Here is a 27671-nt window from a genome sequence, read left to right on the forward strand (position 1 = left end):
GGAATTATGCTAGATGCTAGGGATTCAAAGAAAAAAGTAAAACAGACCTTGGGGAAATAGAACCTTTACTTCATTTCTTGAATTCATTCCTCAGTCCTTTGCAATTTGATTTACTAACCTTGATAGTCAACTGAAACTCCTCTCTCTGAAGTTACTAATCTTTTAGTTGCCAGATCCTAATAATCTTTTTCTTAGTCATCCATTTTCTTAACCACTCTGATCCATTTGATACTTTTGACCACTCTCTTCTGAACATTCTATTCCTTTCTGTTGTGAAACTGTTCTCTCTTAATTTCTCTTCCAGCTATTTGTCTACTTCTCTTTTGCTTCATCATCACCCATATCATGCTGCTTAACTAACAGAGTATACCCCAATGCTCTGTTCTCAACCATCTCTCTAGTCTTATTCTTTCGGTTACTGTATCCTGTCAAGAGTTTATTTTCTCTGTGAAGATGACTCAAATATCTTTTATTTATTTATAATTTCTCTATTAAGTTCTAGTTCTGTTTCACCAGTTGTCTATAGAATACTTAAAACTAAATATCACAGAGATACCTTAAAACTCATCATGCAAAAAACTGATTCAATATCTTTCTCCCCCTCTCTGAAACATCACCATTTTTGTCAAAAGTTACTATTTTTCTAGTCTTCTGGTTTAGTAACATCAGTATTATTTTCAACTTCAAACTTTCCTTCAGACATTACCAGTTTACTGCCAAATCTTGCCAGTTTTTAACCTCATATTTAGCCCTCCCTTACTTTTAACCTTGCTTACATAACTATCACTTTAGTTTATACCAGGAATTCTTAACCTGGAACCTATGGATCCTTCTTCCCCACAAATGTCTATAGATCAATTTCAGAGAATATATGAACTTGGACAGAAAAAAAAAATCACATCTTTATTGCAATATAATTTTTTTTGGTATAAGCATGTATTTTATCTTATGCATTGATAACCATTATTTTGACTAGCCCATATGTAGCTTTCACCAGAATAATGGACATATTTATAGATTTTACCAGAATTTCAAAGGTATCCATGACAAAATCAAGATTAATAGTCTCTGTTTCAGACTTACATCATCTCTTGCTGTTATTGCAGTGACCTAAAATCTCTCCCTAACTTCCAAACTCTTCATAGTTGCCAAAATAATTTTTATTTAACACAAATCTGACACTGTCACCACCCCTACCCCCACTCCAATGACTCTTTTCTGCAGGATAAAAAAATAAAATCTTATGTTTTTAAAGCTCTTAACAAGCTTTTTAAAAAAATCTTAACTGTTTATTAACATTAGTTTTCTTTTAAAATTATTGAGGTATTTTGTTTTTACATTATAAATATTTGTAGATTACTCTGAGAGGTCTCCTGTAACAAAGTAACAGGAGAGATCTCATCTGAAATTGCATGCAACATTCTATATCTATAGCATCCATCATCTCCATATTTAAAAAACAACCAAAATGCCCAGCAATCTATTTGCTTTCCCATCCACATTACTGGAAAAAAAAAGGAAAAAGAGATTTCTTGCAATAAATATGCATAGTGAATAAAAACATATTCCTTCAGTGGCTGATTAAAAAATATTCATGTTCTCTAGAATCATGAATGGTCTTTATAGTGTTCATTCTTCAGTGTATAAGTTTTTAGAATTATTTTTTTTTTGCAGTGATATATATTGCTATTCTGATTTTGCATATTTTCCTCTATTAATTTATTTAAACTCTTACATGTTTTTTCAAAACCTCTTTCCTAATTTCTTATAATAGAATTCCATCACATTAATACACCACAACTTTTTCAGACATTACTTAGTTGATGAGCATCCCTCTAATTTTCAAGATTTTTTTTTTTTTTGCTACAATAAATACTTTTTTTTATACTATGAGGCTTTTTCTTCTTTCTTTGATTTTTATTGGTTATAGGTCTGCCAGTGATAGAGTTGGATTAAAGAGAAAAATCTATAGATAAGAGAAGAGTTCGTGACCAAATTAGGGATAGAGACGATCACAGAAAATAAAATGGATAATTTTGATTACATAATATTAAAATATTTTTCCAGAAACAAATTTAAATCTTAGCATATTTCTTTGATAAAAGTCTCATTTCTAATATATACAAGGAATTGATTGAAATATAAATAAAATCCCTTTCCTAAATTGATAAATAGTCTAAAGATATGAACAGTCAGTTCTCAAGGGAAGAAACCGAGGAATTTATTGCTATATGAAAATACAACCATATGAAAAAGTGTTCCAAATCACTACTGATGGAAATGCAAATCAAAGCATCTCTGAGATTCTATCTGTACACCAGCAGAAGTGCAAAGATGACAAAAAAGGAAAATGATAAATGTTGGAGAGGCTGTGGGATAACAGGCACATTAATTTACTATTAATTTAAATTAAATTACTATAATAATATTACTATATTACTAGCTCTGAATAGATATAACCATTCTGCAAAGCAATAAATGCTAATAGTGAATGTTCTTTGACCCATACTTACTTTCTAAGTTCATTATGCATTACTCCGTGCTCTGTATTCCATACTAGCTGTGTCCATGTTAAGGTAGTTGGTGCCATAGTAGATATAGATCTGGGCCTAGAGTCAGAAAAATCTGAGTTAAAATCTGGCCATATACATTTATGAGCTATATGACCCAGGGCCCCTCAGTTTCCTCAACTATAAAGTGGGGATAATAATAGCACCTACTTTGCAGAGTTGTTGTGAGAATCAATGTAATTATATATAGTGTATATTCTATCTATCTATCTATCTATCTATCTATCTATCTATCTATCTATTTTTTTAAAAGCGCAATGATTTGTACATTGTAAGCTCTATCTGCCTGCCTGCTTGCCTATCTCTATCTGTCTGTCTGTCTATCTATCTTTCTATCTATCTATCTATCTATCTATCTATCTATCTATCTATCTATCTATCTATCTATCTCTATATCTCTATATCTCTATCCATCTACTAATCCATCCACCCACCTACACACCCATCCATTCAATCTATATCTGTAATTATTTCCTTTTTCTTCCCCTTCTATCATGTGGGGCTTCATTTCCTTTCCCCATGCCCATGTACTGGCTATCTTCTAGTGTTGTTTCATTGTTGCTTAATACTTATTCAAACTTTTTTATGTTTATCATTCATTTATTTTTGCTTTTCTGTTAATATCTTATTGTATCTTGACTTTGACACAGAGGATTAAGATTTTGAAATTATTTTGTTTTGTAGCCATGCAGGATATACTTACTGTGGGTCTTGTGCTGCTCATGCTTACAAACAAGTGGATCCATCTATTACGTGAGTAATATTATTGAATGTTTTCTTTTTCTTTTTTAATTGAGAGAAATTGGGGAAATGAAAAATTATTTCTTTGTCACAGAAAGCAAATTGCTTTTGAGTTTTTGATTATTTGACTTTAAGAATGGATAAAATCCATACTAATGTTTTTTTTTTTATGAATTCTTCCAAAATTTCACATTACTTTCCTTTTACTTGACTTAAATAATTTTAAATAAATTCCTTAATATATATCATAGAATCACCAAAGAAATCCATTTTGCCTATGATTTTCTGATAAATTTAGAAATTCATTTCCACTTAACAAACATTTGAAAAGCAATGTGCTGAGTGCTGGTGATTCAAAGGCTAAAAAACTAAAACAAGACTACCTTCTGGAAGCTCATGTGCTATTGAGAGGACTCCACATGTACACAAATAAATTTTTTTGGGGGTAATCTTTAAATGTAGTTTATGGATGGACGCTAACAACAAGACTGATCAGTGAAGGAACCTTGAAGTAAACTAAGGACTCTCATGGCTGGGGTGGGTGGCTTGTAATGGATGGATGACAATTTTAAAATGCCAGTATGCACGAGAACTTATAGAGTAGTGGATAGAAGGCTAGGCTTGGAGTTAGGAAGACTTGAGTTCAGATATGAACTCAGACACACCATATGACCATGGCAAGTCACTTATCCTCTTCCTGCTTCTGTTTCCTAAATTTGTAAAAATGGACATCATAATAGTATTTATTTCCTAGGGTTGTGGTGATAATCAAATGTGGCAGTATTTATATAGCCTTTTCAAGCCTTAAAGCACTATATAAATGTTATTGTTATTGTCGTATTGTTGTTATCAACTAATATGGTGTAGTGGATAGGAATCAGTAACTGAGGGTCAAATTACACTGCTGATATGTATTGTATATATTTGTAGTTAAGATATTGATTAGAACATTGTTTCCCAGTGTTTTACATTATGTTACACACTTGTGAATGTTTACATTTTAACATGCCATAGAATGGGCTTTTGGAGTCTGAATATTTTATATAGGGATAGGGGTGAGGGCATTAATTTGGGGTAAAAGAGGAGGTGTAATCCTTAACTAAGATAACAGAGAGAGAAAGAAGTAAAGAAGACTGTATAGAGAAAAGAAAGTAAAAAGAATCTGGAGGAAAAGAAGTCAGGAAAAAAAGTGAGAGAGCATCTCCTAATAGTTTTAGAAAAATATTTCTTATTCATTGTCTCTTCTTAGCAGTGAAGTGTTGGCAGGGGCAGTGACATGAAAAGAAAAAAAAAGAGAAACTGAAGAGCTGGGAAATCAGGTGGACTGTAGAAATATGACAAATTAAGATGCTTTTATTTTTAGTTAAGGCACAGTCTTGCTTTTCTTCTGTCATGTTCACCTAGATTTTAATTTTGAGGCATAAACTCTGTCTTATTCATCTTTTTATCCTCTAAAATGTAGTTTGCAAATCTTAAATGCTCAGTAAATATTTATTTAATGTAATCCAACACTGACTGACTTTATTATTTTATGCTATTGGGCTCCATGTCTTCAGGGCATATGTTTAATGGCCAACCCTTAAGAAAATATTGGAAATAAATTGATGGAGAGGTTGAGAGTAAAGATGATGAAAATTTTAGATATAAAGGAAATTTGGAGGTGAAAGTTTACGAAAGTAAGCATGAAAGCAAGCATTTTGAGAATTTTGAAAAATTTTAATCATATATACACATATGAAATACTTAATGTCCTTTGTCATCTAATGCTGTTAAAGTAACTTTAGGTTATTGAAGGCTGTGCCATTGGAAAACAATGGTCCTACTATAGTGGAACAGCTTTGTGTGACCTCAGTTTAACTAAATTTGGAGGGGCTCATGACCAATAGGTTCGTTATCAGGGGTTGAATATTTTTTCATTCATACCTCATAACTAATATCTTAAGACCTAGAGATACTGCCGTGTGTACATAGCAATACTTTTTACAGTTGATGTAATAATAAAATGAATATAAAGAAAAATATTTGCTTATTTATTAGGTTTGACTTTGAAGGAAAATCTTACAAAGTCTTGAAACAACAAAATAAACCTTTGTCTTTGTGATAGTAAATAAGTCTTTTATTTAGTATCAACTCTTTAAAAATCATAATTTTATGGGAGAATTTATAAAAAGTGAATAATTTTGATTCAGCTGAGATTTTTGCCTACAGATAAAATTTTAAAAAGAAGAAAAAATAAACCTTTGAGGGAAAAAGTCAATAGTTTCTCATTAACTTGTTTTTTAAGGATTCATATGACCATTTAATTTAGAATGGAAAATTGATTTCCCATGTTCTTAGGTTGGTAAGACCATTTACTAGATGGCAAGTTTCAATTTTCAGGTAGATGGGTAGAGCACCAAGATATCAGCATCAGTACAATTTTGATTCATTCGTTTTAGAAAGGGATTTAGAAAAAGATGGAATTTCCTTTTGGTAGGGAAGATATTTTATTCATTATTTACCACTTTTTGGCTTTTCCTATTAAAAAAAACAAAACCCCAATCTATACTTTCCATGAGTAAAAGACTACTTAAGAGGAGGAAATTGAAATAACTTAGCAAAATGATAGTTCTCTATGTAAGATGTGCTTATATCCTATATTCTTTACTGCATGTAAATCTGTGAATGGAGATTCTTTGCAGACAATATTCTTTGACTAGTAAGATTTGCAAGTAAATCTTGCTAATATCTCGTAAAGTTTTTTTAAAAGTCTTTTATATATCAGCCATGAGAAAAGTTTCTATAGATAATACTAGTATGAGAAAAAACTTTTAAAATTAGCTAACTCAAGAATCAGTTTCACAAAGAATGATTCACTGCTTGTGCTCTAACAAGCAATAATTCCTATACTCTTTCCTATCTCGTTATTTGTTGCCATTAGTGTTTGAAGGTACCACTGTAAGCTCATTCATTAACTTTTATATACGGTCTTTTCCATTTTCCTTCTATTAAGAATTCTGTTGGTGATTTTTTTTTTCACTGTGAAAGGAATATTTTGCTTGGGAGTCTCAGGGGACAGTGATAATAATTTGAGTATTTCAGGTAAGACTATGTGGAGGGGAATAGTAATTGTTACTTATTGAAAGGGGAAAGCAGTTGCACCTCCTGGAAAAAAAAAAGTTGTAAACAAGGTTTTTTGTTTGTTTTTGAGAGTACTTTTCATTTGAATCAGAAATATAGTAGAGTTTAGTATTGTTTTTATATGATTCTAACAAATAGCATTGCTTAACAACACATGTCCAGTGTGGACCATGAAAAGATAAGGAAGAAAGTGTTGTCTTAGAAAATCCTTTGTATTCTTATTTTGTGTTAAAGGGGACAATATTTATTACTTCATGAGTTATATTTTCTTACAAAATTTTAGCTAAAAGTGACTCATTTTATATACACCAGATATGTTGTTATCTTTACCATTGAAATATAAGCTTCTTGGGAATAGAAGTTATTTCATTTATTTGTTTGGTATACATAGTACCTGGTACATGGTAGTGCTTGTCAATTGAACTTTGTGTAGCAAGTTTAGATTTCTTTTAGCAATATGAATATGAATTTATTATTCTTCAAAATGTTTCTTCCTTTAAATTTCATAATAGAAATGAAAGATAATTTTCCCCAGGTTGATTTCAGAGAGTCTTTTACTTCTTTTATTATATTATAATTACTACAATATAATAGACCAGAAATTGAAGAGCTTTAGAATTTTTTCCTCACGTAAGTAGCTTAGGTTGGTTGAGACTTGATTTCTTTTTTCTTGAGAACTAATAGTGATCCTTCTTATATCTCATTCTAAGTAGAGACTTGTGCCTGTTATAGCTTGCAAAATTATTTCTAGACATTAAAAAGAAATAGGAGAAAAAATACTGCATATGTTTTTTATCACTATTTTTTCATATTGGAGCAGGTTTTTGTTTAGAAAGTTCAATTTCCCTGAGTTTGTCTTTTGTTTAAATTATTCTAGCCGGAGAATATTTATTCTTGGGCCTTCTCATCATGTGCCCCTATCTCGATGTGCACTTTCCAGTGTGGATATATATAGAACACCTTTGTATGATCTTCGTATTGATCAAAAGAGTAAGTATGTAATAAGTTTGCAGATTGTTATATAGCTTTAGTTTTAGTGGTAAGTATTTTAGTATCTTAAATGAAAGAATCTGAATTTTTAAAATTGAAATCCACTGATAATAAAATAATCAACAAAAGATAGCATATTATGGCAAAAAATAACACTGAGACCAAGAGTTAGGAGATTTGTATCATTGTGTATGATTTGGGACAACCTTATCACCATCTCTAAGAACAAATTTCTTAGTTACAAAATGATATCATAATTGTAAAGCATTGTGCTTAGGAAAACAATCATAAATCTACCATGAATATTTTTTCTATGCTTCATATTTTATAACATTGAAATAAGAATAAAAATGATTTCTGCACAGGTATACTTAACATTATATAATAGATAAACATTTTGGAAATAAAATCATATTTCAAATGAAATTGGGAACGCAACATTTACTGAAGTCTTGTGGTGAATCATTTTGTAAAATTAAGAATCTCCTTTTTAAGTAAATAATAATTTTTCATACTTTTTTGTCAGAGCAAAGGTTAATGGTTATTTTTATAGATTCCTTAAAGTGAAGATACACTAAAATTTTTTGTAGTAATAACATTTTGTTTTAGAATTGAATTTTATTACTATGTCCTCTATTTGAGTTGTTTTCTAGAGAACACATTATTTTGAAAATATCATAGCACTAAAATATTCTTGGTTTTAGAATGCATACCTGTTGGAAGAAGTTATTAAACAAGCAGTTTTGAGAGAAGTGCTTACCCAACTATTTGTCTAATTTCTGTAATTTCTTTTTAGTAATTTCCAAAAATGGTTGATTTTTATTCTTGTGGTGAAATAAAAATGTTAAAAACTCAGGGGTTTTAAGAACTAAATACCTTTTGGTTAAAAAAATAAACCCTTCATTTGCAAGTAAAGCAGTGCTACCTAATATTGTGTGACATGCTTTTGATTATGAAGCCTTTTAAACTGGTGTGATGCCTCACTAAATTAATGTTCTGATCTTCCATGAACTTCATTTTGAAGTTCTGGGAGAATACCTTGCTCATATACGGGAGAGTTTCCATCTTTTGGTGTGTTGCCAGCATGTCTGTTCCTAACACGCTGGAGGGAGTGAGACTGAAAGTCCTGTAAATTCCTTGTCTGTCATTAATCTGGTGAGTAGGTAGAACAGTGTTTTTCCATGTTTCAACAGTAGCTCATTTTATCAGCTGTGCTTTTGCAAGGCCATGCTAACTAAACTTAAGAGCCCCAAACACAAAGGTGACTTTATATAATGTAAATGTAGCTATTTTACAATTGAATTTAATTTTTTTGAAATGCTAGTTCGAACTGTGTTTAAAGAGGATAAGAAACCATACTCTATGTATAACACAAATGTATATGTATTTTACCTTGTAAAATGTTGCCGATGTTTACATAAAGGAGAGTGCTCCATTCCCCCATATTCACAGCCATTCCATGCAAGTAGTTTTGTGTCTTGTGCCTTACTTCCAATGAGAGAAAATGGTAATGTGTTTTTAATATATTCTGAAAATTTTTTCAGTTTATGGAGAGCTGTGGAAGACAGGAATGTTTGAGCGCATGTCTCTGCAAACAGATGAAGATGAACACAGTATTGAAATGCATTTGCCTTATACTGCTAAAGCCATGGAAAGGTATATTGTTTAAAATATGTTAGTCCAAGAGAAAATACAGTTATTATTACATATAAGTTGTTAATTTGGAAGAAGCAATTCATTGGACAAGGCATTGTAATCTTCCTTTGACTTATTTGAAATTAAATAAAATTTAAATTAAATAAAACATTTGAAATGAAGGGAATTTCTTGATAGTGATTGATCAATTTATTTTAAAAATATGAATATTTAGGTTCCATTGATTATTTTGTTTGCTAGCACAGTAAAACTATAATCAATCTTCTCAGTTAACTTAGTTAACTTCTATCAAATAAGAATTTCTGTAAACTATTATCTTCCTTCCATCCATTGGAAAAGAACTTAGCATAATCTGCTTAAAATCAGAGAGCTTTTATGCCCACAAAAATTATTCCATTGTTACAGCTCTGGTTGTTAGACATTTTCTTATATTGAGTCAAAATATGCTTTCTTATCACTCATTGTTTGATTCCTCTGAAGCTGCACAGAATACATCGACTCTCATCTAAATGATAGGTCTAAAAATATTTTTTGAAGAGATATTAATTATGTCTATCCTTAGTTTTTTCTTCTAGTTAACATCTTCAGTCTTTCCTAATAGCATGGTTTCTAAAGAGACATCATCCTGTTAATAGCCCTTTTGGATACAGTCTAGTTTGTGAAGTTTAAATTGTAAATGGGGCACCTTGAGTAGAACACAGTATTCCAGATGTCCTCAGGCAGAGTACTGTGGAATTATTGTCATTCTTGATTGATATGCTATTCTTTTGGACCAGAGAAGGAACAATTTGTTGATTTGATTTATTAATGTAGCACTTTTATATTAATCACATGACTTATACTGGATTTGTGCTCAACTGAAATGAAGTCTTTATCTCATTAACTATTTTCAAATTAGGTAACCCTTCTAGCCTCACAATTCTGCCATTGAGTTTTTTGAATCTAAATATATCTTTACATTTATTTGTCACATTTTATCTAATTGATTTTGGTCCATTATTACAGCTTTTTGAGAGCATTTTGACTCTTGAATCTGTTACCCAGTATATTTGGAGAGCATATTGACTACTGATTCTGTTATCTACCTTATTAGTGATTCTCCCTCCCTTCCTCCCTCCCTCATTTCTATCCATGCATTCATCCACCCATCCATCCATCCATCCATTCATTCATTTGTTTGTTTATTCATCTACCCACCCATTCATTTATTCATTCATTTATCTATTTATTTATTTATCTATTTATTTATTTGTTTGTTTATTTTTGTTATAGCAGTTATTCTATCCTATACCTTAAGCTTACCAGATAACATCAAATTTTTAACTTTTTAGATCCCATAAGATGACAGATGACAACTATACCCTGAAATTCTTATATTTTTTTAAATAAAAAAAATTAATATCTATAATATTTTCTTTTGGAAGGATAATTGCATTTCAGGAAATTAATTTTTTTCACCCCCTTGCATCTCTTATGGTTGTTAGGATATATAGAAGCCATTTAGCTTGCTAGAAAAATATAGTTAATTGTGGAAGTTTATAACACCAAATCATAGCTTTTCCTTTGCAAAAGAGTATTTTTTTAATTGCTGCTTTCCTCTTAGACTTTAGAACTATTGGAATGTTTTTTAATAACTTTTAAAAGTGAGAGAGTGAGAAATCTAGCACTTTAAAACTGTTTATGTTCACTGTAAAAATATCATTAGCCATATAACACATTTTGATTCTGCCAACTTTTGGCTTGCAGACATCTTGAAAACACATTTCTTTGTATTTACATCTGTTTTACCTTATGCCTTAGAGAGTTATAAATTCAGCAGGAATAGGTGGTGATAATTCTTTTGGAGGTATCTGAAGAATACCAAGTGCACTGTGTGTTCTTGTCAGAGTTACCTAGAAAAGTGGTTTTTATCTGAATTATTTAGATGTTCCAGAAAAGTGTTAAAGCACTTTGTACTTATTCCATACTGGAGGGGCTGGGGAAGAGTAGGAAGGAAATGAATGGGAATTAATTTTAGTATCCTATTCAAATTCTTACCTATATTCTATATTCATTATATTCTACTAGCTAACTGCCCATGAAGTTTTATTGTTCTCAAACCCACCCCCACTCCCCCACCTCCAACTTGGCCTTGTTTTCACTTGAGCAAGTTAAGGACAAATCTGAAGATAAAAATTACAAATTAAAATCTTGACAGTGAGTTAGCTCATCTTTCAATTAAGTTAGCAAATAGCATTGAATGTTTTTGAAGACACTTTATAAATATCAATTTTTAGTTTTGAGTATCAATTGTAATACAAAATATTTCATTTGGCTATCCATTTCCTCTTTAAACTATCCCTTAAAAATACTCTTTTAGTTCTTCTGATATGTTGTGGAAGAGCCTCAATTAGGTACTGCATACTCTTTTTATACTTGTTAATCTTCCCTTTAACAAATAAAGTAAGGTTGAGGCTCTAGGCAGTCTTCTCTATGATGTACTAGTATCCTATGGGGAGTATGTGCTGGAAATGCACCCACTTAGCAGAAATTATTTGAAAATTTAAATTTTAAATTTTGAAGTAAACTTTCCAGGATTTGGTTAAAGAAAAACAATATAATCTTAGAGTATCATTACTATTCCAATAGTCCTACTATATTTTGCTTTCCTATTAGTCAACATCTGGAGTCTGAATACTGTTCTGTATATTATTTTTTAAGAGGGACATTTAAAAACTGGAATATATGTAGTGGATTGCAACCCAAAGGATGAAAAAAGTCTAAAAATCCACATTATATGAAGCTCTGTGAAGAAATTAGAGATGTAAATGACAAATGCTAGGGAGGAGCTATGGGAAAACATGCCATTAATGCATTTGCTTATGCAGTGAATAAGTCCAGTTCTTGAAAGCTACTTGGAACAATTCTCAGAAAACTATTAAACCATTTTGACTCATTGATATCACTGCTAGATTTATACTCCAAAGAGATTGAAGAAAAAGGTAAAAGCACTCATGTTAAAAAAAATATAGCAATTCTTTTTATGGTGACAAAGAATTGAAAACCATGGAAGTATCTATATCATTTGGAGAATGGTTCAATAAATTATGGTATAGTAAGATATTGGAATACTATTTTACTTTAAGAAGTAATTGAGGAGTGTTTGGGGAGACTTGTTTAAACTTATGTAGTGAAGTGAGCAGAACCAGAAAAAAATATTTAAATAGTACCAACAATATTAAACCCAAACAGTGATCAACCATGATTCTCTATATAGCCAATCTAGGTGTTTTTTTTTTCCTTGATTAAATATATGTTCTAACAGGGAATTTTGTTTTTCTTGCTTGGAGGAATGTTATAGGGAGTGAAGACTGATCTTTGTTTTTAAAAAATTAAGAAAAGAAATGAGTTGTTTAATTTTGAAAGGATTAAAGGATTAAGGGAGATAAGATGGTTCTCTTCAAATACTTAAAGGATCACCATGTAGAACAGAAATTAGATTTATGTAGGTCTAGAGGGCACAAGTAGGACATACTTATTTGTTCAGGGCTATCTCATTGGGTAATAAGATTACAGTTATTTGAATTGTTCAGTTGAGGTCTGGATGACTATTTTCTAGGAACATTGAAAATGGAGTTCCTTAGATAAAGGAAATTGGATTAGATCATCTCTAAAGGTTCTTTCTAGGCAGCTAGGTGGCGCAGTGGATAGAGTGCTGGGGCTGAGTTACATAAGTTTGTATGGATGAAGTTGCAGAGCCAAGTGGACTAACTCACTCAAAGAAAGAAGTATAGCCTCAGGTCTGGTGCTCTTCCAGGTTTCAGGTGGTTGCAGGAACTTAAGGGCAAATGGCAAGATGTCTCAATGTGTTTGGGGTTATAGATGAGAAGAATACAACCAATTAGTAAAGAATTTTAACCTATTGTCATTTATACACAAGAAATTTGGAGACAAAAATTAAGTACCATCATTAAACATTTTTAGTAATTTTTTAAAAGTAACTTTAAAGTCCTATAATCAAATATTCTTGAAGACATGAATTTTAAAGGGATGGAGAAGAACTCTTAAGATAGATGCATTAAAGGGCTGCACCAAAGGTCCACCACTAATTATATTATCTTGCAGAAATTTATAATCAGTAGCTTTTCCTTTCTCTAGTGTTGGCTTCATAGTGTTCTTTCCAATAGTCTTTCCAATTTTAAGCAGAGTAGTGCTAAGTTCTTTTCCAATAGATGGAAGGAAGATAGTAGTTTACAGAAATTCCTATTTGATAGAAGTTAACTAAGTTAACTAAGAAGATTAATTATATTTTTTTACTGTGTTAGCAAACAAAATAATCAATTGAATGGTGTAATGGTGTTCACAGTTGTGGAAACTAAAAGAAATAGTGTCTAGAAGTGATGTCTGGGAACTCTTCAAGTGCAATGAAAGGCTAGTTTTGGTGGGGAGTAGAAGTAGGTTGGGATTTCCTGAAGAGAAAAGGGAATAAACCGGAAGTTTTCAACTTTTTTTTCCCATGGTTAACAGATTGATTTAAATTCTGGATCTAGAACTACTAAAATTTATATGACTGTGCTTTTTTTGTCTTGCTTTTAAAAAAGTTCATAATTGTTTGAATAGATATGAATAAATTAAATATCAATCTTGGCACCTGTTTTAGGTATTTAGAGTAAGTAATTTTGTTTTTCTCTATAGTTATTTCCAATTTTTCTCACATTTTTACTTTTATTTCTAGTTTTCCCTACTCCACACTCTATGCCTTTTAGATATTCCTCAGTCTTTAGTGGGTAGTGATTTTTCAGAAACTGCAGGAAATGGAGTTGCTTATGTCAGAAATCTCTAGGTGATGGAACTTCATAGAAACAATTCATTTTAATACTTTTGCTAAAAAGCAATAATAGATGATAAGGAGCAATGAGTGATACAAGGGAATAAGGAATATATTTGACTTGAATTAAAGTAAAGATTTACTATACTTACATGAGTTCACTAATTTTTCATCAATGTTTTTTAGGTAAAAGGAGGATGAAAATTTTTATATAGTTCATATTATAACTACTAAAAGGCTATCATATAATTTCTCTTCTAACATATCTGTAGTATTGTGTTAAACTCTTCATAAATGCTTTCTAAATTTCTATGATTTTAGGATGCCTAATATTAATGATATTCTAAGGACTTGAGGAAGTTCAATTATACTTCAGATATCTGTGGTTTGTCAGTATTGGTGATGTAGATAGTAAAGGTGATTAAAAGTTCTTTCATTTCTCTTTCAAGAATTGAAGTAGGAGAGAAGAAAATGGTTTAGAGAGAAAAGAACACACAAATATACTAAACATTGGAACATTAATCAACATTTAAATAACACATAACCAAAGCTTCACCCCTATTTTTGAATCTTAGACACCTTTCCTTCAAATAAGAAGCTATTTGATATACCTAGATAGAGTTAGATAACACGGGACAAAAGAATATAGAAAGCGTGTTAAGAATTTCTGGAAAAACAAGAGAAAGAAAAAAAGAAGAAAGGGTAAATTTATATCTTACTTTTGTACATAGTGAGTGTGTGCTTCTGTGCTAGTGGATTTAATGGCTCCAAGCTGGAATGTGACTGGGTCTCTTGGTGGTCACCTAGTGTTCACTCTTGATAAAGAATTACTTTGGAGTAGTTCAGAAGGGGTTGACTGACTGAGGGAATAACTTTTCACACTTAACCTTTTAGCTGCCTCTCTAGAGAAATGAGAGATAAAGTATTATTAACTGTACTATATTCTAACCCTTGCCCCCCCAAAGGTCCCAAAGAAATCAACAACAGCAAAAAAATGTACTTGGTCAGTTACATTTTGTACATCAAGCCATGATTTCATTAAAGATCCCCTTAACTGTTGCAAGTTAGGAAGCAATGTCTCAATCACTACAGCTACTGTTTTTATTTGGTAGAATGTGACAGAAGTGGGGGTGAGAATTTTTCTTAAAGCTTAGAGATCTCTAGTGACTGAAGTTAATGCATTTACATCAGGAATATTTAAGGTGATGAAGAATGTAATAATCTCTCCTCTCCCTTTTTTTTCTTATGAGCTTAGGTAATATGGGATAAAAGACTTCAAATAGACTAACCCTATAATTTTGTGACTATTCTTTACCTAAGCAAGGTGTGAAGTGTTAAGAAGACACCTTAGACAGACTCCTTTGTCAGTTTTTTAATTCTTTTTTAATACTTCATAGAGATATTGTTGAAAGAGCATTATAAGTGACACTTCATACCTGCTTATTTTGTAATTAACAGTCATAGGATTTGAGTCTTGTATGGACCATAGAAATCTATTCTAGTTCAGCTCCCTCTTGTTACATATGAAGAAATGGAGACCTAGAGAAGGGTGAGTGACTTTCCTAGGGTCTTTCAGATAATAGCAGAGTCCAAATTTAAATGTAGGCTTTCTGACTCTAAATTTAACATCCTTTCAACTACATTCATTATAGGCAGCTCTTTGGGGGTGATGATATTCTATTGTAGAATGCAACCTGATATTGTGGAATTAAGTTATTTAAAGCATTGTTTCTCAAACTGGTTTGACCAATGGAACATTCTTGGACTTGAACTGCATAGCTGAATAATACAAATTCTGGTTCCAGGAAATGGTAGATAGTATGCTGTCAACATTTGGGGAGAAAAATAGAGAAATTCAGTATTTTCGTATAGAGAATTTGCTACAAGCATTCTGAATGCTTACATGATTTCATATTTAATATTTTCTTACCAAATCCCTATTTTATATCATAAAACACTGAAATACTGATTTAAGGAATACTTAAAAGTTAAGTATTTTAAAATGCTCATTAATTATTTCTTTCCTACATATCAATTAAATGGCCTGACTCCTTGGGAAAATTTTACCTGTAAAGACATTGTCCCAACATCAAAAAACATTTATTAAATGTTTTAATTTGTTCATGGTATCATGTTAGGTCTTGTACAGAGCAAATTAGACTGGTATTTCTGGTGTCTAAAATCTTACAATTTGGAAGGCAGACAATATTTTTCTATTTTCTTAAGTATAAAATGTTAAGACAATAAAATTTGAATAGCTAACATGTAAGTGCATCATTTTGGACCATTCTAATTATTATTTTATCTGATCACACTAACTTCTCTACAATGAAAGCTCCCTTTTAAGTGCTTTCTCCATTCCCTAACAATCTAACATTCATGCTCTTTGGTAAAAGACTGAAGTAGAGGAATCTGTAAATATCAGTTTTAGTTCTACCTTCAGTTAGGAATTAGTTGATAAAGTGGAAGTGACAGAAAATTTGGAAGCAAGTGGCTCTGACAGCCAAGAAATGCTTGACTATGTTCAAACCTGTTAAACTTAAGGAAAGTAACATTCAAAAAGCTTAGAGGCATAAAAAGCTTGTTACTATACCTTCAGAGTATAAAAGGACATATGTTGCATAAGTAAAAAGAATCTATTAAAGGCATTCTGATAGTATAATTATGGAAGACTGAAGATGAAGAAAAGGGAAAGAACTGAGGAAGGTTGATGTGTCTGCAAAGGGAGCTCTCTAAAATATTCGTTTAAAGGGCTTTATATAAAAGATGGAATGAAGGTTTCTTAATTAAGAACAAAGAACAAGTGTAGGAGTGTACAGGCTGAAGTGCAAAATGAGCACATTTCCTTTCCCCTCTTCTTCCTCACCCTTTATTTCTTTCCCCTTTTTCTCCTCTCTTCTCTCATATACTTGTGTATGCAGTTGAGGCTTAGAGAGGGTCAATTACATAGCTAGATTATAGTAGAGTCAAGGCTTGAACTCAGGTCTTTTGACTCCGCACTACTTTTTCTAAGAATAATTCTGTTGATTACAGAGTAATCATGCATTGTCTCACTTGGTTTTCATAATTGTGCAGTAGTTTTGTTTTGAGGAGCTGGTAAGATTATGCAAATCCAGTTTTTCTGATACTAGGCCCATTTTGCTTTCCATCTCTGCCACATCTCTCACAGTACAGAGAGAAAGCAGAATTACTCAATTCATAGATTGGTTCTTTTTTCTCTCAAGAAGAATGATCATTATTCTTGTTGCTCAGGGATAATTAAAGCTCGAGAGGTGAGAAGATAAAACTAAGCTGCTTTAAATAAGTTAAAGTCTCTTGGACCAGCCAACAGAGAAATGCTTATGTTTGAATTGCAGGGACCAGTAGCAAAGACCTTGAAATAGTTGGGCCAAATGCAGAGATTGCATAAAGTTGGGCCATAGTAGTTTATGATTAAGATCAAATAGGTGGGGAGCAGCTGGGTGGCTCAGTGGATTGAGAGCCAGGCTAGAGATGGGAGGCCCTAGGTTTAAATCTGTCCTTGGACATTTCCCAGCTGTGTGACCCTGGGCAAGTCACTTGACTCCCATTGCCTAACCCTTACTGCTCTTATGCCTTAGAACCAATATGCAGTATTGATTCCAAGATGGAAGGTAAGGATTTAAAAAAAAAAAAGATAGAATAGGTGTCCACATGTATTGTATTAGGGGAGTAGTGTAAACAAAGTTCTGAATTCCAAAAGAGATACGTAGGAATTACTGTTTCAGTATTGTGTAAGTCAGCTGAGATCTAAGACAAGTTAGAATGGCCAAAAGCATAGAAAAATCTAGAAGTCAGAGTGAGAAGCTAATGTGAACTCAGAAAGCAGGTAAAGTTAAGGTAACATTCATGGGGAACTGAATACATTAAGCCCATTTGAACTATCAGAATGACGTAGCTAGTTTCTATTCTTCTTGCTTTAGGGTTGGCACCCTTATAGAGACTTGGCATCTGGCTGATAAATTTATATATTAGTGTGCTGAAAGAACTTCAAGATGTTATTACTGAAAGCATTTTTGATAAACTCAGATCTTCAGTATGTCCTAGAAGACCAGAGAAGAGCATACGTTGTTTTAATTTTCAAAATATTTCTGGAATTCTTTACAAAATTCTAGTCTACAATATGAAAACTCATGGTTTGTGAACACTTATAAAGAGCAGTGATGATTACTAGCACTTAGTATAGGTTCATTAAAATAAAATCATAGTGCCATATTAATCTTGTTTCCTTTGTTGATAGGATCATTAAACTGATTTATTAGAATAATTCAATTCAGAAAGCTTTTATTAAGTACACACTATGGGCAAGGCATATATTTTTAGGTGCTGTGAAGCCAGTGTCTTTATACTTTTTTTAAAGGAATTTGGCAAACTTTCCTGATGCCTTTGTGACCTAGGTGTTACATAGAGTGATACAGCTCAAAGCTAGTTGCTCAACTTTATCTACATTTTGCTCACTGGATTAATGTCAGCCTGGAAGAGTGGTCTCTAATGGTTTGCTACAGGACTCTATTCTAGGCTATGTCTTGGTCATCGTTTTAATCAGTGTCTTTTAAGATCTAGAAGACTTAGAAGACAGAAGGTAGCTAAAAGCAGCACAGTGGAAGAGCTCCAGTTCAGGAGTTGGGAGGACCGAGTTTCTAATCTTAGACATTTCCTAGCTCTGTGACCCTTGTCAAGTCATTTAACCCCAATTGCCTGGCCCTTACCATTCTTTTGCCTCAGAACTGATAGTATTGATTCTAAGACAGAAAGTATGGGTTTAAAGAAAAAATGGATCTAGAAGACAGTCTATGTAAATTTGTGAATGTCATAAAACTGGGAGGAATAGTTAATATATTAGGTGATAGAATCAAGATTCACAATGTAATCTTGACAGATTACAATGTTAGGTTGATTTTAGCATGTGGAACTAAATGCAGGGATAAATATAAAGAGCTGTAATTAGATTACCCAAATCAACTGTACAGCAGTAGAATGGCATTGGGGTAGGTGGAGGAGAAATGTGATTTGATGGCAATTCATTCATTTATTTATTTTTTAAATCCTTACCTTCATTCTTGGAATCAATACTGTGTATTAGCTCCAAGGCAGAAGAGTGGTAACAGCTAGGCAATGGAGGTCAAGTGGCTTGCTCAGGGTCACATAGCTAGGAAGTATCTGAGGTCAGATTTGAACCCAGGACTTCTCATCTCTGGGCCTGGCTCAATCCACTGAGCCACCCAGCTGCCCCCATTGATGGCAATTTATATAAGAAAAATTTGGGGATTTTTGTTTACTCTTAAGTACACAGTGACTCAGGAGTTTGGAGTGCCTGTCAGGTTTTGGGTTCCATTAATATAGTTGTTGTGCCTAGAATAAGGAAAGAAATAAATAGTTCCATTATACTCTACTTTCATCAGGCCACATTTGGAGTTCTTGTTCAATTCTTGTTTCCACTTTTTATGAAAGAGAGAAATCAGTGTGAAGGAGACCTCAAGCCATGAACATTGAGTAAAGGGTATGTTTAGTCTGGAAAAGATAATACTTAATTGAGATATAAATGTCTACAAATACTTGATAAAAATTTCATGTGGAAGAAGATATTAGATTTTTTTCTGTGTAACTCCAGAGAACATGACATGGCTCAATAGTCAGAAGATTGAAGGATGCAGATTTTGGTTTACAATGAAGAAGAATGTTCTCTTAATTATTGGACCTGAATGGGTTATCTTAAAAGTTAGCAACTCACTTGTCACTGGAAATATTGAAGCTCTTAGGGATACTGTAAAGATAATTTCTCCATGGGATGGGAAATAAGATGAGTTAAATGACTTCTAAGGTCCCTTCCAACTAAAAGATTCTGCTATAGTATGATACCTGATTTTTGTACTTGCTTACATTTTAGGTGTGGTATGTGAGATACAGTCAAGTTCTTTATAGTTCCTTTGTCTTGTCATGTTAAATTGACATTCACCTCCTTAAACTACATGTACTCTAGATTGTCAATGAAGTTCATTTAATGTCTTTAGACTCCTCCACATCTATTCCCTGGAGCAGGTGCAGAGGTGGAAATGGTGAATTTTATGGGTGAGGCAAGGTTATTTTTTAGTTGGTCTCAGATGATTCACTAAGATATATACATGGATGATATTGATAGTAGTGTTTCCTGAGGTGAATGACATTGGAAGAAAACTTAAAGATCCAGTAAGAGATCAGTTTCTGGAAATTTTGGGGGGGAGCTTACAGCTTAGGTGATGATGGGAAAAGACTTTAAAAGAGTCCTGAAGGTATAATTAAATGTGCACTGTATGTTTTTGCTTTTGAGAGTATTCAGCTATAGTTTAGAATTCCTGAGGATGTAGTATTTAATATGTGTAGTATTATATAGATCAGTATATATGTACATGTTTACATGCACATGCTTTATAATTTGTATTTTTAGTGATTACATGATATTCTGTCCATAATTTCTCACTTTTTTGTTTCCCTTTAAATATATAATTTATAGATTTTATAAATTCAGGGTACTAATATTATGTTAACTGTTATTACCAATTCAGTACTTTGAATAAATGGTCTATTTAATATGAACATATTTGAAAAGTTACTATTGTTGAATACATTAAATGTGACCATCTGCCTCCCCTGTTTCCTTTAAGCCATAAGGATGAGTTTACCATTATTCCTGTATTGGTTGGAGCTCTGAGTGAGTCAAAAGAACAGGAATTCGGAAAACTCTTCAGTAAATATCTAGCGGATCCTAGTAATCTCTTTGTGGTTTCTTCTGATTTCTGCCATTGGGGTAAGTTGTAGACTTTATATTATCATATCTTGTTAGATAGTATGCATTTGTAATGAAAGGTATCCTGATATGTTAAGCTTCTGTTTTTAGTTCTAATTTTCTCTTGGAGGTCTTAGCATTACCTAAAGGAGATATTTTTAAAAGTTACTTGGTTATCTTTGAATGATTAGTAGGAGTAGGTTGATGAGCACATTTCCAAAGGCGACTGGTATAAATGGATTCACAGTGTGAGGGTCTTGGCCTATATAGATATATTTAACATGACCTCTCAGGGTTTAGATCCGTGAGCCCATCCCCAGGCAGAAGGTCCTTTGTAGAGTCTCTGAAGGGAGAATTTCTTGGTGCTAGAATCACCAGGAACCACAGAAGATCCTTTTGTGCTTCATTAGTGCTTTTCCTTCTTTTTTTTTCCTTTTGTCTTTTTCTAATACTTGATTTTTGTCCAGCGTTGCCTTTACTTTAGAGATCTACGTCACAGATTGGAATTTTATGGATATTGAAACTGTCATCTATTCAAAGTGTTTAAAAAGTCTCAACTCTGATTAATGTGAAATGAAAGGTGAAGATTCTTGAAGGAGATGGATCACAGAGAAAAGGAAGCATCTCTCAGAACTTTAACTTTGAATATATCTCTCTAAGAGCAGTTTTTGCAGTGTTGGGTCCCCTGTTGTTTTCATCTATCTTATAATTTCTTAGCACATTTTGGGGTACCTTTAGAATATCTCTGTACGACAAAATAAGTCATTGTTTCCTGAATGCTGAGTTCTTCCATTTGTTGCCCGCCTCCTTTTTTTTTTTTTTTTTTTTTTTTTTTTTTTTTTTTTTTTGGCGTGTTAGGGGAAAAGAAATTGTTTCCCATTTTCAAGATGTGTTGCTATTATTAGTCAGCACACATTGTCATTCAAAATAAAATTATATTTGCTTCTTGGGCTAAGCTTAGAAGAAATTATTCTTTATGTATTTGGATGTTATTTGGAATTCATGTCTTAAGTTGAAACTTTAAGGAACTCCTTTTGTTTTTGATGAGATCATGATTCTTTCATAATTCATTCTCAAATTTGAAGAATATCCTCACTGGAAAAAATGATATTATGAAATTTCATTGGTACTTGTACTTTAATAATATTTAAATGCTTAGCTTTGTCTTTTTGGTTTTGTTATTCTGAGTTCCTTTGTTTTTTAGAGATTAGCTCTCCTTGAATTTTCAATTCTTCATGATTAAAATTTGCTACTCTTAAATTTGTAAGAATCTGAACTATGTCCATAAACTATTTTACCTCTTCTCTTGATCCATCCCAGTGAACCCTCAAGATGAGTGACTGTAATATACAGCATCCTGATGGCTACCTTATTATTTCCCACTTCTGTCTGTGGAATCTTGATTTCTTCAATGGAGAAAAAAATTTTAGTACTTCAAGAGTTTTAAAACAGATTAAAGCCTTTTGACATTCTATATTAATTTTAGTGGGGAAAAGTCATAGGTTTTTAATCTTCTGTCATTTGTATTACATTAGGAACAAGAATTTCTTTTATTAAGGTTGTCATTAAGGATTTTGCTCTGAGAAAAATCCTTATTTAAAATTTCAAGGTAGAGAGAATGATTTAGGTAGAACAGAAAATAAGCTGTTGGAAATTCATATGTTCTAGCAAAAAATCCAATTCAATATGTTTATAAAGAAAAAACAAATTTTGATGTAGTTTTGAATTCACTGTCCTATTTATTACAACATTTAATAATTACATATTAAAATGTTTTCATGCAAAATATAAAGGAATTCATTAATTCAACACATAGCTACTGAATGCTTGTTATAAGAAAGACATTCAGAAGTTCCTTTAACCTCTGCCTTCGGGGACTCCCAACCAAATAGGGGAGATAATACTTCTAAATGATGAACTTTTATTAAGACCTAGACTATTATAGATACAAGCTATGGGAGATCATTTCTTGTTGGGATAGGGAAACAACAATTCTCTAGGGGAAAACAGTTATATATTTGAAATGTCTAAAGACTGAAAGAAAGCTCAAGTTCACCTTATCCACCTCTAATATCATCATCATCTAAGTTTATTCAGGGATATTAACCTTGATAGCAAGTTATTGGGTCAGATTTCTTCTTGTACTCTTAAATAATTAGACCTTATTTTTGCCACAATCTGACTTTTATATAAGAGTAAGATTATTAGTGAATCTTATTGCCTAATTTTTAGTCATAGTAGTCACTAGCCATAGGAGCCTAATAATAGTCTTCATTCATGCTTGAACATCTGAGCTTCTCAAGTTCATTATTCATAACAATAAAGCTACTTCTCTATATAGAAAATCCTTACTATTGTCAGGATCCTAGAAATTCAACCTTCCTGAAGGTACTAAATGCTATATACCTTTGGAGATTTTGTCTCTTTTTTAGGTAGGATCCTCTTTAGTAGGACATTCAGATCACTGAATTCTCTGTGTTAGGAAAGTCTAATTTGAAAGGATTATTTTATGTCATCTTGATATACTTGAAATGAGTCTTATTCTACTTAAAACATGGGATCATAGTATATTTAGAGCTATCATGGACCTTAGAAAACATCTTACCCATTTCTTTCATTTTGTAAATGAGGATACTGAAGCCCAGTGAGGTTAAGTAATTTAACCAAAGACATACTAATCCTTAGTAGTGGAGCTGAGATTTGAACCCAAGTCTTTTAACTTAAAATTAAGAGCTCTTGTGACTGTGCCATAGCTCTATTTATATTTGGCAACTTCACAGTGAATTGATGACAGTCATGATCAAATAACTAAAAGAGATAATTCGTGTAAAGTACTTTGTAAAAGTTTAAAATGCTATATAGACGTCAGCTATAATAATTTTAATCTATATTTTTGTTTATAGTAGCCATAGTTCTGAATAAATCAAGGTAAAATGTTTGGTAGAATGATATAATTGAGGCTCTTGCACTTTAAATGGGAATTCTGTCCTATGGATTCATCATTTCATATGGATGAAATTTATGATCTAATCTGAATAGTATAAGGATGGCTTATTTTAAAAATGTTTAACTTTTAAAAATTGTAATATTCTCCTCCAAATTAATTTATTTAATTTTTAAATCTTTCCACTAATAGAAGAAATAGATTTTCAAAAATTGACACCATTATTTTCTTCTGGGATGATAATACAAGGGAGACAGAAACATGAGTCTAACAATCCTATCATGCATTCTGCTTCCTGTTTTCTCTTCTGTGTTCTCCACATATTGGCTTCTCTTTCTCTTCCTTTATTGGTCTCACAGGTCACTAAAATAGCCAGAATGATGGAATACTTCTTCAGGTAGGAATAAGGACACTATATCATGCCTCTCACTTGCCTCTCTACTAGCAGCTGGAAATGGAACAAAGGCTAAAGTAAGAGAATTGCCAATGCTTGACTTTTGCTATGGGAAAGACTCCAATTTTTAAGCATATATCAAATATATCCTCTATGAATAATTCCCTAGGATTTAGCAATTGAATAAAGGATATCATTTTGTTTGGTTGATTTTAATGTTGATATAGAATTTTTATTGCATGGTATCCTTGTTGGCTTCTCCCTTTTTCATGAAATATATGGGTGAAACCAACTTTCCCTAAAAGGTATCACTTATTCACTGGACCTATGTTCTTTTCTTTTCAATTTTCCATTTGTATTTTTTCTTTCCTAGTAATAGTTATTTACCTTCCCTAAAATCAGTTAAAATTAGGAAAAAATAGTCACTTAGACTATATAATATGCTTTGTTTCAACTTATTCAGCAGAGAAAAAAAAAAGACTGTCACTAGTATATTTGTTTCTGATTTATCTTTACCTTGAATTTTCTATCTCTTCCCTACTAATGTATCTGAATAAATGATGCTATTTTCCTAGTCATTCCCTCTTAGAACCTTGGTTTTCCTTGACAGCCCCTTGCTCCACACCTCAAATCTTCTCTCATTTTTTAGAGGTATCTCATTTCTATTCCCACTGCTACCATCCTAGTTCAGGCCATTATTGCCTTCACTAGACTATTTTAATAGCTTCCTAACGGTTTTTCCTACCTCCTACCTTTTCTCTTACCTCTATTCTAGTGTGATATAACTGAAGAATCCCAGGTTTTGGAGTCAAAGGACTCAGGTTCAAACCCTAACTCTACCACTTACTAGCTGGGTGAATTTGAGCAGTCACTTCTATTCTCCTGTGCTTCAGTTTCTTTATCTATAAAATGAAGGGGTTGGATTGAATAATCTTTTAGGGTTTTTGCAGCTCTAAGACCCATTTACTTTATGAATTTATAACATTTCCTAATTTGGACTCATTGGCAACTTTCATTCAGTTAATTTGTAGTTTCTTGAGAACTTTATTAAATAAAACAGTTTTGTAATATGATAAACAATTTCCTTTTTGATTAGGTATTTGACCCTTGTTATTACTTTATTTACCATCTTCATGATAATTTAAAATCCAAATCAATGGTGATAATTTTCTTAGGTAAAATTATCATGTTTTGTTAACATGTAAATAAAATCTTGTTTGTTCTCTTCATACAATAATTTTGTATTTTTATCTACTAAACTCTTGAGTTTGGACTTTTGTGATTTTTTTTTTATAATATATTTTGCTTTGTGCATAATTGCACTCTTTGGCATATTTGTAGCATTTGCATCAATATTTATTTCCTCTTATCAGCTTCAGAGATATCGGAGAATAATTTCCTGTTTATATTTGCTTTCCTTTTTAAAAAAAATTTGGTAACTTAATTTTGCCAGTCTTTTTGTATCTCTCCCATTTTATTTTTAAATATATTTAAATAGTGTCATAGATGTTAGCTAATACCTAATGTATATGCCATCAGGGCATGCAGGTTTGTAGATGTCTCATATTTTATCATACTCAGTTATTGAATATCAGCTATTAATAAGAAGCTTTGTGTTTTTATTTAATTATGAAGTTTGAATCAAGGAATAATGTATTGCTTAGAAACATGATTTCCCTAATTAATACCAGTTTGTTAATAATTCCTTAATGAAACATGGTTTTCTTTTAATAATGAGTTCCTGCATTTACCCCACACCAGGTCCCTATATTTAAGGCAGAGTGGGCTAAAAAACCTACCTCACAGGGATGTTGTGAGGAATTTATTTTATTCTTTTAAAAAGGTGATTGTAAGGCATTTTGTGGATCCAAAAATACAGTGATAAAAATGTAAATGTGTAATCTTGAAGGCAAATTTAATCAAAGAGAACAATGAATTAATATTTGTCTAAAATTTTTCTTCTTGACTGGGTTTTTGGATGTTCAGCTTGTCAAATTCATTGTTAATTCTTTTTTTTTTGTATGGAATACTTTTTTAGATGTTGTTTTGAGATACTTAAAAGTATTGTTGGTACTTGTGCCATTCATTGTTTTGTTTGTCCTCATTAGTTGAATGTTGTGTGTTAAATAGACATCCCTGGAGCTTATTACTCCACACTCTGTGAATCCACTCATTAATCACCAGTCACCTTTGGAGATGGGAAAATTACTTACCTGTATTTCTTTTTCTCAGAAAGCGTGCTCTGGAATGGATTCACAAATGAGCTACCCTCCTTCCCTCAAAGAGTAAGGTTTCTGCTTTACAGGATATTTTCTTGGGTTATTTTTCCTCTCATCTTTTGAATTTGAAAAGAACTGAGGGAAGGCACTTGAAGAAACTACTGACTTATACTCACTAGGGGAATTCCAAAGCTTGTATTGCCTCTAGGGGCAGTGTCAATGGCTCTTAAAGCTAGAAAGCTCATACTTGGAGTTGAAACAGGGGCTCAAAGAATCCATTTTCCCAGTGTACCTTCTGAAAAGATAAGTTTCAGGTAAGTAATTTTCACTTACTTTGTGATGTGTAGTATGCTTTTTTCATACTTATAAAAGTGCATAAGTTCACTTGCCCAGGAACATGGGCAGCTACAAAAACTGATTTTAATGTTGAAAATGTTAGATATTGTAACCCAAAACATGTTGTTAGTTAAGACACCTTTGAAATCACAGTTATGTTTTTCATTTTTTTTTCAAATCAACAACAAAAACTATTTTAGAACCTAAATACATAGAAGATACTGTGCTAGATACTTCCAGGTGTTCTCATTAATCAAGATAATACTTCTTTCTTATTTTTTTTAAAGAAATACAAAAAAGACAATATTTAGTATTCCATGGCCTCTTTCCATTAAAATTTTAACACATGAATCAGGATGGTAACAGTGATAGATCAGTCAAGAGAAAATAAAAACTCTTAAAAACTCTTAACATCTGTGAATCATATAAAGTGGTTTAGCATACTTTTTTACTTATATGTAAATATATGTATATTTTTTCTTATTAGCTAATATAGGAATTTAAATTCTTAATACACTACCTCTTTTTTTCCCCTCTTTATATCATTGCTGCCTCTTAAAATGCCTTCCAAACAATAAGCACCTAATCATAATGTTTGTTGATTTGAACTGAGTTAAATTAGGCACTTTTCCTGGTTCTTTAGTAGTATTACATATGGGGATACTAATAATGGGTCAGATGGTATGTAGCAGCCATTTAAAAAAAAAATTTGTCCTACATATATTTTTTATTATTTGGTTAGCCTGTGACATATTCCAATTTGAATTCAAACTTTCTCTTAAAATTATATTTAGTGTGTTTGCTTCTCTATTTTTCTTGCAAACAAAGTTCTTTACTTAAAATGGTTTTTAATGGCCCACATCAGAACAAAAGTATTTTGAAGTACAGTAACATTTCACTGACCTTGAGGTAACAATCAGAAATATCTGGAACATAGCTACAAGTCCTAGAAATAAACAGAATAGTTTTCTTATTGATAAATAAGCTATCGTAAATTTCATGTACTTTACTCTATGGGATAGGAAGAATCAAGCCGGAATACAGTTCATTTCAAAAAACGATTCCGTTTAAAGCAGCAGATTACTAGTTCACACTGGCCACAGATAGGAAGGA

The 27671-nt window shown here is 32.0% G+C and overlaps 1 protein-coding gene across 3 annotated transcripts in view; it reads left to right on the plus strand.

Annotated features, from left to right (window-relative positions):
* Positions 1 to 27671, plus strand: part of MEMO1 (mediator of cell motility 1) — a 130310-nt gene that overhangs the window by 82162 nt on the left and 20477 nt on the right. The window contains exons 3-6 of one of the 3 annotated variants that reach the window (XM_044663699.1): positions 3255 to 3323; positions 7309 to 7421; positions 8966 to 9077; positions 20544 to 20686. In XM_044663699.1, coding sequence (XP_044519634.1) covers positions 3255 to 3323; positions 7309 to 7421; positions 8966 to 9077; positions 20544 to 20686 — 437 coding nt within the window. The remainder of the gene's footprint in view (positions 1 to 3254; positions 3324 to 7308; positions 7422 to 8965; positions 9078 to 20543; positions 20687 to 27671) is intronic. The other 2 variants (XM_044663697.1, XM_044663698.1) reach the window with 2 other exon arrangements.

Source organism: Gracilinanus agilis, chromosome 2 (genome assembly GCF_016433145.1).
Source record: "Gracilinanus agilis isolate LMUSP501 chromosome 2, AgileGrace, whole genome shotgun sequence".
NCBI classification, from domain to species: Eukaryota; Metazoa; Chordata; class Mammalia; order Didelphimorphia; family Didelphidae; genus Gracilinanus; species Gracilinanus agilis.